Genomic DNA, 15,283 nt, shown 5'->3' with positions numbered 1-15,283 from the left:
AAAACAAAGTAAAGGCAAAGGGATGGAGGCGTGGCTCAAGCGGTAGAGCACCTGCCTCACAGGTATGAGCGCCCGAATTCAAACGCCAGTTGCTCAAAATAGAATAACCCCCCCCACATACACACCCACGTATGTGCACACAATTACTAAACACAAAACAAAAAAAAAAGCTCCAATTATTTCACAGATACGAAAAGACTTTAAGACCACTAGATGAACTAGGGAGCAGTCAGTTTGCACTTTGAGTAAAAGAAACCAAGCAAACCAACTATTCAGGTCTTATTTGAATGCGTGCAGTTTTAGAAAGACTATATTTACATATCTGCCTTCTCTGGGGTGGACAGCTCGCCACCCACACATGGGGCTATGGTTAGAAAATAATGAGAATACCTTCAAAGAATTATTTTCCATTGACCCATGCATTAAGGTAAAGGGCTTCTGTGCAGTGGAGTCCATACTCAATAAGCTAAAGAAACAGCACGCAGAATGGGAGATCTTTGTTAGCTATGCAAAAAATAGTGACTATTTGACTGCTATCTTGATTCTTGTTAAAAAATTGCACGTATCTTTATTGTCTATAGTTATGGTACATAGTATGACATTTAGATGTACATATGTGTGTGTGTGTGTGTGTGTGTGTGTGTGTGTGTATTGCAAGGTGTTTACAAAAGACAAGTAAATCAACAGATCCATTGCCTCCCATAGGTTTGCTTTGTTTTTGCCAGTTCAGGGGCTTGAACTCAGGGCTTGGGCATGGTCCCTGAGCTTCTTTTGCTCAAGGCTAGCACTCTACCACTGGAGCTACAGCACCACTTCTGGCTTGTTCCTGTTTATACGGTACTGAGAAATTGAACCAAGGGTTTCCTGTATGCTAGGCAAGCACTCTGCCACTAAGCCACATTCCCAGTCCCTCCCATAGGTTTGTGTGTGTGCTGTAAAAAGTTTCTAAATCAGCAAATTTCCAGGATGCTATACAGCATTAGTACCCATAGACTTCTTGCTGCCCATTAGCTCTTTGTCCTCTTTGCTTTAACCTACACCAGCACACATGAGAAAATGAGTCTGCTAGGAAGAATTCCCAGGGTCCTTTACCCCTCTTTTGTACACCTTCTCCCACTTACTGAATTGAATAATTATTCTACATGCTGCTAGGAAGGAGGTTGGGAGATGTCCTTAAGGTCACAGGGCAGTTAACCTTAAAATAGTTACATTAATCTGGAGGAGTCTGGTTAATCTAAGTGAGCCCCTCCAAAGGGGCCCCTTGGGAAGAGAGATCTGAAGCCCGAGAGATTGCCCATTGCTGGCTTTGCAGATAGGTAAATAGATGGACAGCTAAATGGATGGAAGGAGAGGCAGGCAAAGAATGCAAGTGAGCTCTAGGAGACAGTGAGTCTTCACTCTGACAATAAGCAAGGGAATGGGAGCCTTGGTGCCCTAACTTTGAGAAATGGAACTTGGCCCACAATCTGAGTAGGCTGAGGAGAGGGTCCTTCCCCAGAGCCTCCGACAGTGACCTCAATGGATACCCTGATTTCAGCCCTACAAGGCAAAAGGTCCAGAGGTATAGCCATGCCTTCTCTAGACTTCTGACCTGTAGAGAATGAGACTTGATAAATGGGTACTGTTTCAAGCTGCAAGGTATCTGGTAATTTGTTACCCAGTAATTGAGAACTAATACAGTATCTAAAGTCCTAAATGATAGTCCTAATTATATAAATTGTAATAATTTTATTATATATAAATGCACTCGACTAAATCATTCACCCTATTTTTCACTCTTAGATGTGAGCAAATTTTACTCTGTATAAAAACCAAGTCCAGAGTCTAATAGCAATGATCATCATAATCTCACATTCACTGATCAATTATGATGTGTTCATTTTGCTAAGTGCTTTATACGCATTAAATCACTGACTCTTTGTGACCTTACAATGTGGGCACATTGTGAATTCTTATTTTACAAATGAGGGGGAATGGAACACAGAGGAATATTGTAGACAATAGAAAAAGCTGTTAAAGGAAGAGTCATTATTTTGGCATTAATTAAAGAATATATATTCATATGTTCTGAAGATGGTCTCATAGCCACTAAGAGTTGTGGCGTTTATTAAAAACATACTTCTAAAACTCTGGCAGATCCCCAAATATCCCTAGTCCTGACATGCTAACTGAAACCCACAGGTAAAGCCTTCGGGGGAAATCCATTGATGACTTTAAACAGTTGGAAGAGTAGAACCTTGGAAATCACCTTTAAGGAAACAGCCACATATTACTGTCCCATTCTTTTAATTCTGTAGTGCTGACTTGGTGAGAGGGTTATTAGATTGCAAATCAGGAAATCTGAGGGCGTTTGTTGCCTTTGTGGTGATGGTGGTGGTGGTGACAGTATTGATGGTGGTGGTTGTGCTGATGGTAATGGTGGTGATGGTAGTGAAAGTGATGGTGGTGGTCATGGTAATGTTAATGGTGGTGATGACAGTGATGATGACAATCGTGGTGGTGATGGTAGCAATGATGGTATTGGTGGTGATAGTGATGGTTTACTGGTGGGTACTGTGGCTCTGTGGCCTTCAGGATGCTTGTTTTCTCTAGGGCTCAGGTCAGTGTCTCCCCAAGGCCATCCTGAGGGCCGATGTCCAGTAATCTGCCTGCCTAGGAAAACCTCTGAGGCGTTGTACTGGAACCCCGTACGCTTATCTAAGGATAATAGAAAATAAATGAGCAATAAAAAAAGGAAAACAGAGAGGCTGGGTCCCTAGACTCAGCTTTAGAAAAAACAGTAGTCACTGTGAATAGAAGCAGCACGTTATAGCCCCATTCAGGTGTTGTCATTGTTTATGCAGGAATCTGAGGGCTGTAGCGCTGAAAGTGTGACAACAGGCCAGCAGGTAGGAAGCCTGGATCAGGCCACGTGCTTCTTCACAAAGTGATTCGAGTGCGTGGCCAGATTTAAGTTATGTCTAGTTCAGGTGATTTCTGGGGCCGTTTTTGGCTCTATTAGAAAGCACACTACTAGGACTAATGATAGGTTCTTGAGCAGAATATCTATGAAGCATTATAGACTTGGAACAGTTAGCATTTTCTCGGTGTCATACAAGTAGAAAGGGGTAGATCTAACCCTTACTAATTCTGACTCTTGACCACTAAGCTCTTGTTTATTATGAGTGTCAAGTTTGGAGTGAGATCTCAGGGCTAGCAAATGGTCATAAGATGGGCACACACTCCGAGCGTCTCACTTTAACATCCCGGTTTTTGAGTACAATGCATCCGGGTCAATGTCAGCCCTTCATTATTCTCCTCCGCTTCTTCTCACCTTATCTAGCCCCTCGATTTTCCTAGTTCCATTTTCACATCTATAAATTGAATATGGCTTCATTATCCTACCCTTTCCTCTCTTCATTCACCTATTCTCTTCCCTTGATCTTGTTCTGAGACCCACGACACTTCAAGTTCCGGTTTTCTGGTATTCATTTGGTTAGATTGTAAGCTAGTTGTTCAAAGGAGTTTTACCATTGGAATTCTTCCCTGTGCATATTATACTTCAGTTAATAAATTATATTTATCTATAAATTAGATTTAATCTTCACATATGACAGAAAACATATGTCTTTCGTTTCTGTGGGCTGGACTTATTTCATTTAAGAGAATTTTTCCCCAGGTCCATCTATTTCTCTTCAGCAGACATTTATATCCTGTGCACCTTGACTTTCTGGCTCTTTTGATGGACAATCACAGAATCTGTCTAGGTAGAATCACAGTGCTTCCCTGAGCTGTACCCCACACCTACTTTCCAAAATCCAATATGGCGGCTCCAAAGGCCACTGGGCCTTTGGAGCCGCCATATTGGATGTAACTTTTTTCTCCTCTTTTCATTCCTGGTGGGCCCTAATGGAGGATGATGTTCTCTTCTGCCATGGTTCATTAGACTTCGCCAGTGTAGCCCCAGGAGGCACACAGGCAACCAAAGTGATGTTAGCCTCCAGTGCTGCTCTGTAGAAAAGAGCAGCTGGAGGTCTTACAACCTAATGAGGACGGAGTGCTCCTCAGGTTGTACTAGCTGTGCCTACACCCTCTGAACATGACATGTCCTAGAGGAACCCCTGGGGTTTAAGTGTGTGTTGGGAACAGACAGTCCTGGTCCTCTTTCTTCTATGGAATAGGCTGTATTACTTTAGCCAGATCTCATAATCTTGTCTGGATATTCAGAATTCATATATCTGAGGTTAAGAAACATTCCATGCATCTCCTTTCTTGGTGCCATGAGGCTCAACCAAGATACCTTATCTGCCAGCAAGGAAGATAGGACGATATCCTTTGCCAAGCTAAATCTTGATGAACAAGATTTGCATTGTCCTGGGATGTTCTTTGTGTATTCCTGAGGGGATGGATGAGCTCTTGGTTGGCAGACAAGGAGCTGATCCATGAAGGACTTATTGCTTTTGATTTCTTAATTCCAGGTTGGGAAGCAGAATACAAATTCAGTCTCCAGTTTTCTGCTGGGTGTGGTGTTTTGCAAGTCACACGGTCCTAACATGGGCTCCAGCTGTGTCTGGCTTTGTCTCTGTGTGAAGGGTAAAGCCCTGTTTCCTGCAGGGAGTCTCTCTTCTCTGCCTTGTTTTTATTCCTACGCAACAATCTCCCAGTGTCTGAGGATTGTACATCTCCTCCCTTCCTGGCTGGTGACCGTGAGCTGTGACTAAAGTCAGCAATGGCTGGGGTAGGGGTGGTAGTGGCAGGGGGGGGGGAGATCAGGCTGGAGGCATTTTATTTTTGCAGCCATCACTGGCTCTTTGGACCCACCAGGCATCCGGAGAGACTCAGATGAATTGTCTGAATCGTGAAGGCAGAACGGAAGTTTGTGTGACTCCTTTGAACATAGCTCTCTCTGTGGCCTGTGGCAGCTCAGCAGAAGTCACTATACTGTGGCTGTTTGTCAGTTAGACTCCTGGGCTTTGTTCTGGTCCATAGCTTCCCCGATCATGTGCATCTGCACCCAGCCAGGCCAAGCTCCATGTCCAGGGGCTGAAGGAGACCAGTAGATGCCCCAGGCTGCCTAGCTAAGCCTGATGTAGGCTGAGGCTTTTGAAAATACAACGAAGCAGAGCTGAGCAAGGCTGAACTCAATCTGTATAAATCCTCTTACTTTATTTTCATTTGATGGTGCTTGATTTGTGGTCACTGTTGAACATTTCTGGTAGTAGATTTTCACCTTCTGAGGGTAAATACAGATGTGAGGATCTCACGATTAGAAGTCAGCCCAGGCAGGAAAGTCCCTTAGGTTCTTATTTGCAATTACCAGCAAAAATCTGGAAGTAGATGTATGGCTCAAGTGATAGAGTACCAGCCTGAGCAAAAAAGTGCAAATGAGAGCACAAGGCCCTGAATTCAAACCCCAGTACTGGCACAAAAAAACTACCACTACCAACAAAAAACAGAAAGTCAGAGGTACAAAAATAGGGGGGAGGAAACCCAACTTAGGTGAGATCAGACATAATCTAATGCAGGAGTGGCATGTGTTACCCTGATACCAGCACATGGTTCACGTATTTGCAGAACTCATGAGGCAGTTTGGTCCTGAGTTCGAATCCCACTTCTGCTACTTTCGGACTCGGGTAAATTATCCCCACTCATTGGGAAGTTGCACGTTTATGGAATGGGAAGAAACAATCTTTCAGGCACAATTATAGATCAAGGCAAGGGTAACCAGGGCTTTCTGTGGGTCTACTACCAGGGAGGTACAGCTGCCTTTCACAGGCGAGGTAATGGATGCGTTCAGAGAGGTGGAAAAATATGCAGGGGGACAGAGTCACTGAGGGACACAGGTGGGTTTCAATCCAGCTAGACTGGCCCCAGGCTCTCCTTATTCACCAGGCTTCAGGCCTCACACCAACTCTGGGATAAAACAGGATCTCTCAGGTAGCGACTGCTGTAAGCTGGCATTTCTACACACAGCCATCAGTGGTATTGTGTACAGTTCTTTCACGTGACATGTGGGAAAACTTCCATCTACCAGGCCAGCATCCTGCTCATCCTGCTCATCCCCAGGGTCTGGGTCTCAGTGTGTGCGTTTTTCACGCCCGCCAGGACACGATGCATCATCTGAAGGCATGTCAGTTGAGCAGCTGTTAATTATTCTCCTAGTTAACCAACCGGAGGCAACAGGAATGGGGGGGGGAGCTTGCCACATCTGGTAGGCTCTAACCCAAGCAACCAATTTAAGGCAGGCACCCGGGCCAGACCTTATGCCCGACATGTAATACAAGTACACACTGCACAGCTGGGCAATGCTAGAAATGGGTGGGATCTTGCGGGGAGGGGTCATCTGGTCCAGATAGTAAACCATTTAAGGTTAAATAATGGGGGGGGGTGTGAGGCTGTCACATTGCACTTGTATCCATGTAAACTTAATGATACGCAATATTTGTGGTTGATTTTGGGGAACAGAGTGCAGACGTTGAAGACAGGCTCCGTGGAAGGCTAAGTTTTCACTGGATAACACTTTAAGCCTTCTTAAAATTTTACCATGCACATGAATTACTTAATTAAAACATACACATACATAATTGGAACGCAACAATAAACAGATCCTTACAAAGTCCAGATCCTTTCTTGAAGTCAGCACCTGAACAGATCGGCGGTCTCCCCTGTGTCTGAAATCAAACATTATGTCTCCCACTCCACAGGGAAGCTCACAGCTCTAAGGCTCAGAGAAAAGATTCTCTCACTCTGCAATAAGCATCCTTCCTCAAGACCCTCCACGAATCCTTGTCACAATCCATTAGGTATTTCTCCCAGCATTCACAGCAGGAGGAACAGCTTTCAAAGAGGCTGACAGCCACTTTCACCTGTTTGGCTCGCTCTGAGAGTCTCCATTAAGCACACCCGATGCCCCCGAGGGGCTTCTGAGCTAGACAGCGACTCCCACTCAAAGTGAGAGAGATCCCCAGGCCCGGCAGGGACCATCCACTGCAAGATGATCACAGAACTTGCATTCCTGTGCCACATCCGTCCACAAAGGAAGCTTTGCTGATGTTCGATCACAGCCTACGACCTACTTGCTGGATGTCTTACCCACAGAGTCAAGATGAATTCTGAACGATTTTGCACATGGACCTCCCTGTAGAATCATCCCCGGGAGACAAAAGCAAGAGTGGCCACTCCTAGCTTTGATGTTAGGATGGAGCCGTGTCTATATCCCAGCTCTGCCCTTATGAGCTGTGCTACCTTTTGTAAGTGACTTTCGCCTTTCTGCCCAGCGTCCCTCACCTGTCAGGAGCAGGATGAGAGTGTCTGCCCATCATCTAGGCCTCACCATGGCTGTCTAGCAAACACATTGTGCAAAACAGATGGGATATCACATCTATGATTATGAGTAGCTTCCCTCTTGCTAATGTCTTGGCCCATGCTACCTGCATGCCTGCCCAAACAGAAAAGGCTGCTTGTGAAGAACTGTCAAAGCAGCATCTGGACAATGGTCAGCGAGACGCTGAGACCCTCTGTGCAAATCTACAGGACCACCGGCCGGGAGAGGAAGCTTGGAATGGGCCCATCCCCAGGCAAGCTTTCGAATAAGAATGCAGCCTCTGCCCAAAACTGTGATTAGGGCCTGGTGAGAAATCCTGAGATGGAGACCCCAGACCAAACATCCCGTACCCACCACGGTCACATACGAGGCAAAGGACACTTGTCCTACTGATTCGAAGGTTATGTTTATTATTTAAAAAGAATGGTTCCCTCCCCCCGAGAACTCACTGCTGCCCCATCAGCTTCCCCTCTGCTCCCTAATTCATTCAACACGGCCACTGTACAGAAAGGGCAGATCATAAAATGATCAAATGAGGATGGGGATAAATGAATCTTTGGTGTCTAATGCTATTGAAATAATTCCTTCTTATGTACTCATTCTTTACTTGGCCACCTGCTCCATTGCATGAGTTGAAGTGGAGACATAGATGGAAAATAGAAAAAGGATAGGTTAAATGGATCTCAGGAGATGGTTCTTTAGAAACATAACCTGCTTGTGTAAGACCTGAGGACCTTAAGAAAATGTATATTCTCCCTCAATTACCAGGGGCTGCCTGGAAAAATGGCTGGTATTGATCTCTGGTCCTCACCTTGCGTTGCCAATAGCAATTTCATTTCTGTCTTGTGGTGGGGAGGCAGTTGGGGATATGTGAATGGTTTCTTGGTCCATGCGGCTCTAAGTCAAGCTCAGGTGGTGTTGCTTTTTGATGGGGGTGAAGGAGGTCAAATGAGGAAGAAAGTTTGAAAATGGTTTTCTCACTTCTTTGGGGAAGAGGCCAAGGATTCAGGAAACTTAGATAAAACCCCGAGTTCTACAGACAGAAAATGGATATTGAAAAGGCGAGTACATCCATCACATTTGTGGAAAGAGGAAATCAACTTCTCTTCACAGCGTGTTTTGGAGCAAATCAAACTGGCACAACACTCCAGGAACCCCCCACCCCACTCCCCTCCATGGGGTAAAATGGGCAGAATTCAGGATAAAGTCACTTTTCTAAGTCTGTCCTGACTGATTTTCACAGTTCCATAGAACCTCCTCTTGTTTAGAGAAAGTGGAGTTAAAATACGTCAAATGCTAGCAAAGGAAAAAAACACACCAGATCAAATGTCAGTCAGCAAAACGGATTGCACACCGGGCTCTAGGACTTGAGTGAATTATGGTAGATAATGTCCACGGGCTCCCATCTGCTCATTCCGTAGGCTTTCCTGATTCAAAACCATCTTTTCCCTTATATTGCTGGCATAGAATCGGAGAACTATGCATTTCCACTGGGGAGGATGGAAAGCCCTAACAGAGGGAAAGATACTGAGGGTTAAGGAGGTCGGAGGAGAATCAAATCACTGGTTTGGAACTTCTTTCAACTCCTGTTCCTTCATGAAAGACCATCTGCAAAATTCGTTCCCGTGTTCACCGCCCACAAACACACACAGGTGTAGTCACGTGACTACAGCAGGTATCTGCTATGTGGTGCTGAGGAGCAACAGCTACAAATAAAGCTCAGTCCTGCCCACAATCCTTCGACAGTCTCTACACAAAGAACTGATGGTAGACGTGGTTGAAACACACACGGAATAATTGCCTGTCATAATCACAGCCCTCTCATCGTTACTAATATACTCCGTCCTCATTTTCTTCCTCCTGTCATTTTTACCACCCCTTTCTATAGGAGCCCAGCCTGTAAGGACAACAGAAATGAAGCTCAACAGGGAAAAAATGACATGAATATATATATAATACACATGCTCTGCAATAAAAAGACATCTATCTTATGTTGTCCCACGCAAAAGCACATTAAATAGTGACATAAAAGGATTCCCTTAGGATACATCAGGGCTGGGTTGTACCTCAGCAGCAAAGTGCTTGCCTAGCAGGTGCAATGCTCTGGGTTCAATCCCAGAGCCTCACACAAATAAAACCTTATGATCATGCATGTGTTTCTAATGCACTTGTAAGATTATCTCTTTGTTGCTTTGTATGTCCCTCCCCCACAGTATAACCCCTGCTTTCACTATATTTGATGTCAGTATAACTTGAGGAGGAGATGGGGAAAAACCAGTTGTTTAAAGATACAGGTGGACCTGTTGCAACAATGAGAAGTACAAGTTGTCATGTCCAAAATGAGCTTTACAACGTCGTGGGGGGGGGAAGGGGGGGAAGGAGAAAGATTGGGGGGGGAGGGGGGAGGCTGGGAAGGGATGTGAAGGGTAAACAAAAGGAGGAGGCTGCAATGCTTGGTAAGAAATGTATGCATTATCCTGCCCATGTAACTGTAACCCCTCTGTACAGTATCTTCACAAATAAAATTAAAAAAAAATAAAACCTTATGATACATCCTATGCACATACATGGTGTATCTCCATTAAATATGGATGCCTATACATATATTTATATACATAATCTGTAATGCAACTTTTGGGAGGACTTCTATGCATGTGAACATCAATATCTCAAATTCCAGTCATTACTGGAACTAACCGATAAACCTAAAATCAAGGAATGTCATCCTAAATTAATATTCCACTTTCCTCAGGCAGCATATGTATACAATAGCCGGGAGCTTCAGGACCCAATGCAGAGATTTCTATGGGGTTTTAAGAGAGATCAGTTATTATAATTGTCCCACTATATGTCCAGTTCACAGTGGACTCTTAAAATTAAAGGCATCTTAAGAAAATGTTATTCTATTTGGTCTGTGCAGAAAGCAATTGCCTGGACTTGAGCTTGCAGTGCATGGAACAAATGTGAACATTGTGTAAATGAAGTGAACTCCTATAGGTAGTTTTCTGGCAGCAACTCAAATTCTTGAGCTATCAAAACCCAGCATTTATCTTTTCTTTTCCTGTTGACTTCTCTTCAGACAGGTGGAAGCTTTTAGTAAGTACTCAGTATCTGTGGAGTTATGCCTATCTTTGTGAAGAACCAAGACAAATTAGAAAGTCAAATTAACAATGCATATTTAATACTGCTTTGGAGGTTTTTTTTTTGAAAAGTTGGCAGAGATGTTCACTCTTGGAGGGGGAGTTTATAATTATGTAAATTGGAGAAACAGACTGCATATGGTATTAACGATAATGCCTTGGGTTTTATATCCAGAGTCAAGAGAATTTCCAAGTTTTTTTTTTTTTAATGTTTCTCATGACTAAAGGGAAGTGAGCCAAGGCTGGGTACCTGCTTTTTTAGTACTGACTGAACGTACAAGATCTTAGAACTTGGCCACCGGAACAAGATTTGTCTTAAAGCAATAATGGCCTTTGCAACAAACATTCACCCTCTCTATCTCCTTCTTTCTAGTAAGACCTTAGTTTGGGCCACACATCACTATCTTCTATGAAATCATCTGCTTCAGGAAGCCCGTGACTGGTCTCTGCCTCCAATGGTGTTAGTCCTGTATACTTTGTCACAAAGGTATTGTGACACATTCTGGAAGATGACTTGAGTGCAAGTTTTCTGGAAAGATCAATAAAAGCCGAGAAGTGAGAAAGACATTTCTTCTGGAGATGTCAGAGCCAACGTCATACACTTACTCCATTGACAGCCCTGCCCTACCTTAACACTTCCTGTGTGAGGGCAAACAACTTCAAAATTATTATTTAACCACATGTTCCATACTCACAGTAGTCCCAAACACATCAACACATCTTAAATCTGTATATAGTTTTTTTTTCCTCTCACTCTCTGCCATAATACTTGGCATCTCATTTATCCATGAACTCAGTTAGTATTTGTTTAATGGTCTGGAGAAAAGAATTTTAGTTTAATGAAGCTTATCCTGGCACCAGAAAGGAATCTGTAACCAAGCAGCGAGGAGTAATCACACAAACCACTCACCATTCACACCCTCGCTTTCATTGGAATGAGCGTCGGCAGCCAGTCTTGATCTTCCTATCCACGCAAGCCTGCAAGACACAGGAAGGAAAAGCAACATAGGAAATATACCACCTCATTTTGGTAATCAGGCAAACAAGTAATCATTCTTTATCCTTTTCATTCCAGCCACTATCATGTAAAGCAGGCGGGGCTGGACACGTTCCCAGGAGTTGTTCTGAGCATGCTCATGACATATTCCCTGCACCCAATCTAAATGCCTGCATGGACCGTGACGCCATCCGGCCCTTTGCTGCATCCCACCTTGGCCACACTGAGTGGCTGAGGAACGGCTGCAGCCCTTGGCTCAGGACTGTGAAACTTACATTGAAAGTGGAAAAGAGGAAGAGAGGCTACGGATCTCCTGCACTTGGCCATGGTGAACGATGGTGAACACACAGCCTTGGGGGCCCGCCAGGGTGAAGGCCGCGGTTATGAATGAAGGGCATCCAGCCCTGGGATGAGTTAGGCCCTTGGATCTCCAGGTGGGATTGGCACACTTTAGTTTTTGGGAGTATGAACCAATTATACATGTCCCTCCCCCTTTCTTTTCTACTTAAATGAATTTAGGTGTTCTGCTTTTATGGTTGGCTCTGTCTAGTTGGCTATCTTTTCTCATTAAAAAAAAACAAAACCCTCATCTGTACAAGAAGACAGGGCAGAGATCGCAATTCTTACCTTGCCCACAGAGAGGTTAGCATGGGGGAGGCCCAGACCCCCTCCTTGTGTGTGTAGGGGTGTATGGGGGGGTCCCTTCTACTTTATTCTGCTGTTACAAGCATACTCATCTTTTCTGACTCAATGTTTCTGCTGTGAATAAAATGAAGACATCAGCTCTAGGATCAGAAGGGAGATCACTGGTAGTATTTTAACCAGCTCAGTTGCATGCAAATGCATGCACGCGCACGCGCGCACGCGCACACACACACACACACACACACACACACACACACACACACATTAAAAGGCCACAGTTACGTTTGAGTAGCCAGCAACCAGTTGGTACTCTTTCTTGCTCTCCCAGGAACTTTTTTTTTTTTTAATTTTATTTTATTTTATTTGTGAACAAACTGTACAGAGGGGTTACAAGTGCATGGGCAGGATAATGCGTACATTTCTTACCAAGCATTGTAGCCTCCTCCTTTGTTTACCCTTCCCATCCCTTCCCAGCCTCCCCCCTCCCCCCCATCCCAATCCTTCTCCTTCCCCCCTCCCCCCCACCCCCTCTCCCAGGAACTTTTGCCCCAAAGCTATGGACAGCCTTGATTTCTTCCATCTCACCCCTGACCTGCTCATCCTCAGGATAGCCTTCTTTCAGCTGGCCTCTGATCATACTAAACACAAGAAAACCCCCTCTGCTCACTGACTGACCCGCCCAGTGCCCGGTCTGCCCTCAGTGCACAGGTCATTCAGCAGATGGTGCCAGAGGCAGCCAGAGCCCCAATCCTAACTCCTCCCTCTTCTTGTGTTTTGATTTATATTTTCTTTAAGCGACTATTTTGAGGGATTGGAGGCGTGGCTCAGTTGGTAGAGCGCCAGCCAATGAGCAAAGCATCCGGTTCTGTGTCTGAATCCCAGTTTTGCAGCAGCAGGAGGAGCAGCAGCAACAAACAAACTCTACATTTAAACACTGAAAATGATGGCTGAAAGGTGAATTTTATTTTATTATTATTATTTTTTTGGGTCTGGTCATGGGCCCTGAACTCTGGGCTTGGGTGCTGTCCCTCAGCTCTTCAGCTCAAGGCTAGCACTCTACCACTTGAGCCACTTCCGGCTTTTTCCTTTTTACTTATGTGGTGCTGAAGAATCGAACCCAAGGCCTTGAGCATGCAAGGCAAGCGCTCTACCACTGAGCCACCTTCCCAGCCCCTGAAAGGTGAATTTTAGACCTCATGTAAAAACCCTCACGTGTGCCATCAACGATCTCTCAGGCCTGGCCTGTGACTTCCTTTGGCACAGTCCCTGTAGGAAAACCGAGTCATGAGAGTATGAGAATAAAAAAAACAAATGACTCAGTTTCCTTAGAGTTCCACCTGGTCTCTTGCTCATGTCTGCCACCTGCCTGACTGTTTTATGCAGACACGACTGTAGCCCTTTCCCTAATGTTCCTACCATCTGTTTGGGGGTACCCCACTGGGCTTCCCCCTTGCCCTCCAGTGGCTGGTTCTAGTGGCAGCCTGCATCTGGCTGGTCAGCCCGCCCACCCCTGGTCTCCAATATCTCCATCAACCAAATGGCACCATGGTGAGATTCAGTTGTACATTTCCTTATCTTTGCTGTAGCCTCCAAATAGCAATTCTTTTCTGAAACCAGACAAATAGGTCTGTAAGTGCTTTTGTGAAAAGGAAACTGACCCAGGTCCCGTAGTGGGCAGTGGATAGAGAAGAGCTGTAATGGAAGCACCAATTGGGCAAAAGATAAGACACCGGATGATTTGGCCATTGTGTGCGATCTTTGATGAATTATTTCTTTCCACTGACCCATTTTCATATTTATCAAATAAGGAAGTCATGCTAGATCATAAGTTATGACCGGTGACCCCTCTGTCAGCTCCAGCCAGTAGGTGGTATCGCTTTTCTATTCATCAGAGGTGACAGTGAAGAAGAATATGTTGATCGATAATCTGAACTGCTGACTTCTCAGGACTGTCAACATTGGTCCAGGATCCCTGCAGGATCAATGATGGGGTCTGAGTCTCATCCTGACCTTCACCTACATCAGCAAGGACATTCCCACATCCTTACCACCTGCTTTATATAGTATGGTCACTACCCGCACCCTTGGGGTATCCAATCTCGCCATCAGTAGAGGGTGATGCTCTGAGCTAATCAGGAGAAGAGGAAAATATTCTGAACAGAGAAGATGCTGGAGCTCTCTAGTGAACTTTAAGGAATGGTTCTTCCTTCACCTGGCCAAGCAGTAAGACCTTTGTGAATTCCCTCCAGCCTCCCCTCTCCACCGCCCCAGCCCCTAACTACATGTTTAGATTGGAAAAGGCAGTAGTCTGGCTTTGAAAGTAGCAGAAATATTCTTCCTTTGGGGTTGCTAGCTGATTCTCTAAGCAATTTGCAATTCAAGTGTCTCTTTGTTTTGTATGAAAATTTGCTGCTATTTGGAAAGTAGGGAAGAGCTAAATTGCATCCTGCTGGTTTTACTTTGACTGTATCCAAAAAGAAACTGTTAATCTGGGTCCATAATTAACTTGCCTGTTCTAAAAAGGCCCTGGGAGAGAGGCCAGAGAATGGCTGTCAAGTCCTCCATTCTCTAACTCAATAACTCCCTTCAACAGCCTGAGCTGAAGGACATTGATTCCGGGTGGCCATTGGTCAGGATGCTTTTTCTTCTCCATCTGACCAGCATTTACAGTGGGAAAGGCGCTGTGCTGACTAGTTGGGACACAAAGGTAAGTACATCCCTACGGAGCTGCCAGAGATCATGCTGATTTTCCATTCCACCATCTGTCCAGAACGTGTCAGCTTGCTAGAGGACGCCTGCTATGGCGCAGGACACTGCTATATGATAAGCACAAAAGTGACTCATCAGCTGTCAGGAGGCCAGCCGGGGGAGGAAGACCCTCCAAGCTGACAAAGGATAAACGGATGAACGCATGAAAAGAGGAGCAGTCTCTCCTGATGGTCCGTGTGGAGGTCCACATGGCACGCAACTTGTCCCCTTCCATTTCAACAGTGACCCGTCCATCTGCCATTCCACTGTGGTATGTCCTTACCAAGCATCTACAAAAAAGTCCTTATCTCTTTCTCTCTCTCCCTCTCCCTCTCTCTCTCTCTCTCTCTCACACACACACACATACACCCAGACTCCTAGAGTTGAGGTTCAGGATAACTCATTAACAAAAATTCCTTCTCAACGTGTGTGTTACCTGACCACCCCCTC

At 45.0% G+C, this 15,283-nt stretch overlaps 1 protein-coding gene across 1 annotated transcript in view; it reads right to left on the bottom strand.

Annotated features, from left to right (window-relative positions):
- Positions 1 to 15,283, bottom strand: part of Atp10b (ATPase, class V, type 10B) — a 132,714-nt gene that overhangs the window by 87,318 nt on the left and 30,113 nt on the right. Inside the window, exon 2 of the mRNA XM_013028609.1 lies at positions 11,354 to 11,421. Coding sequence (XP_012884063.1) covers positions 11,354 to 11,356 — 3 coding nt within the window. The 5' untranslated portion in view covers positions 11,357 to 11,421. The remainder of the gene's footprint in view (positions 1 to 11,353; positions 11,422 to 15,283) is intronic.

The sequence above is a fragment of the Dipodomys ordii genome, unplaced genomic scaffold (genome assembly GCF_000151885.1).
Source record: "Dipodomys ordii isolate 6190 unplaced genomic scaffold, Dord_2.0 Scaffold112, whole genome shotgun sequence".
In the NCBI taxonomy this organism is placed as follows: domain Eukaryota; kingdom Metazoa; phylum Chordata; class Mammalia; order Rodentia; family Heteromyidae; genus Dipodomys; species Dipodomys ordii.
The sequence above is the reverse complement of the archived record's forward strand: the minus strand, read 5'-3'. Positions and strand labels throughout refer to the sequence as shown.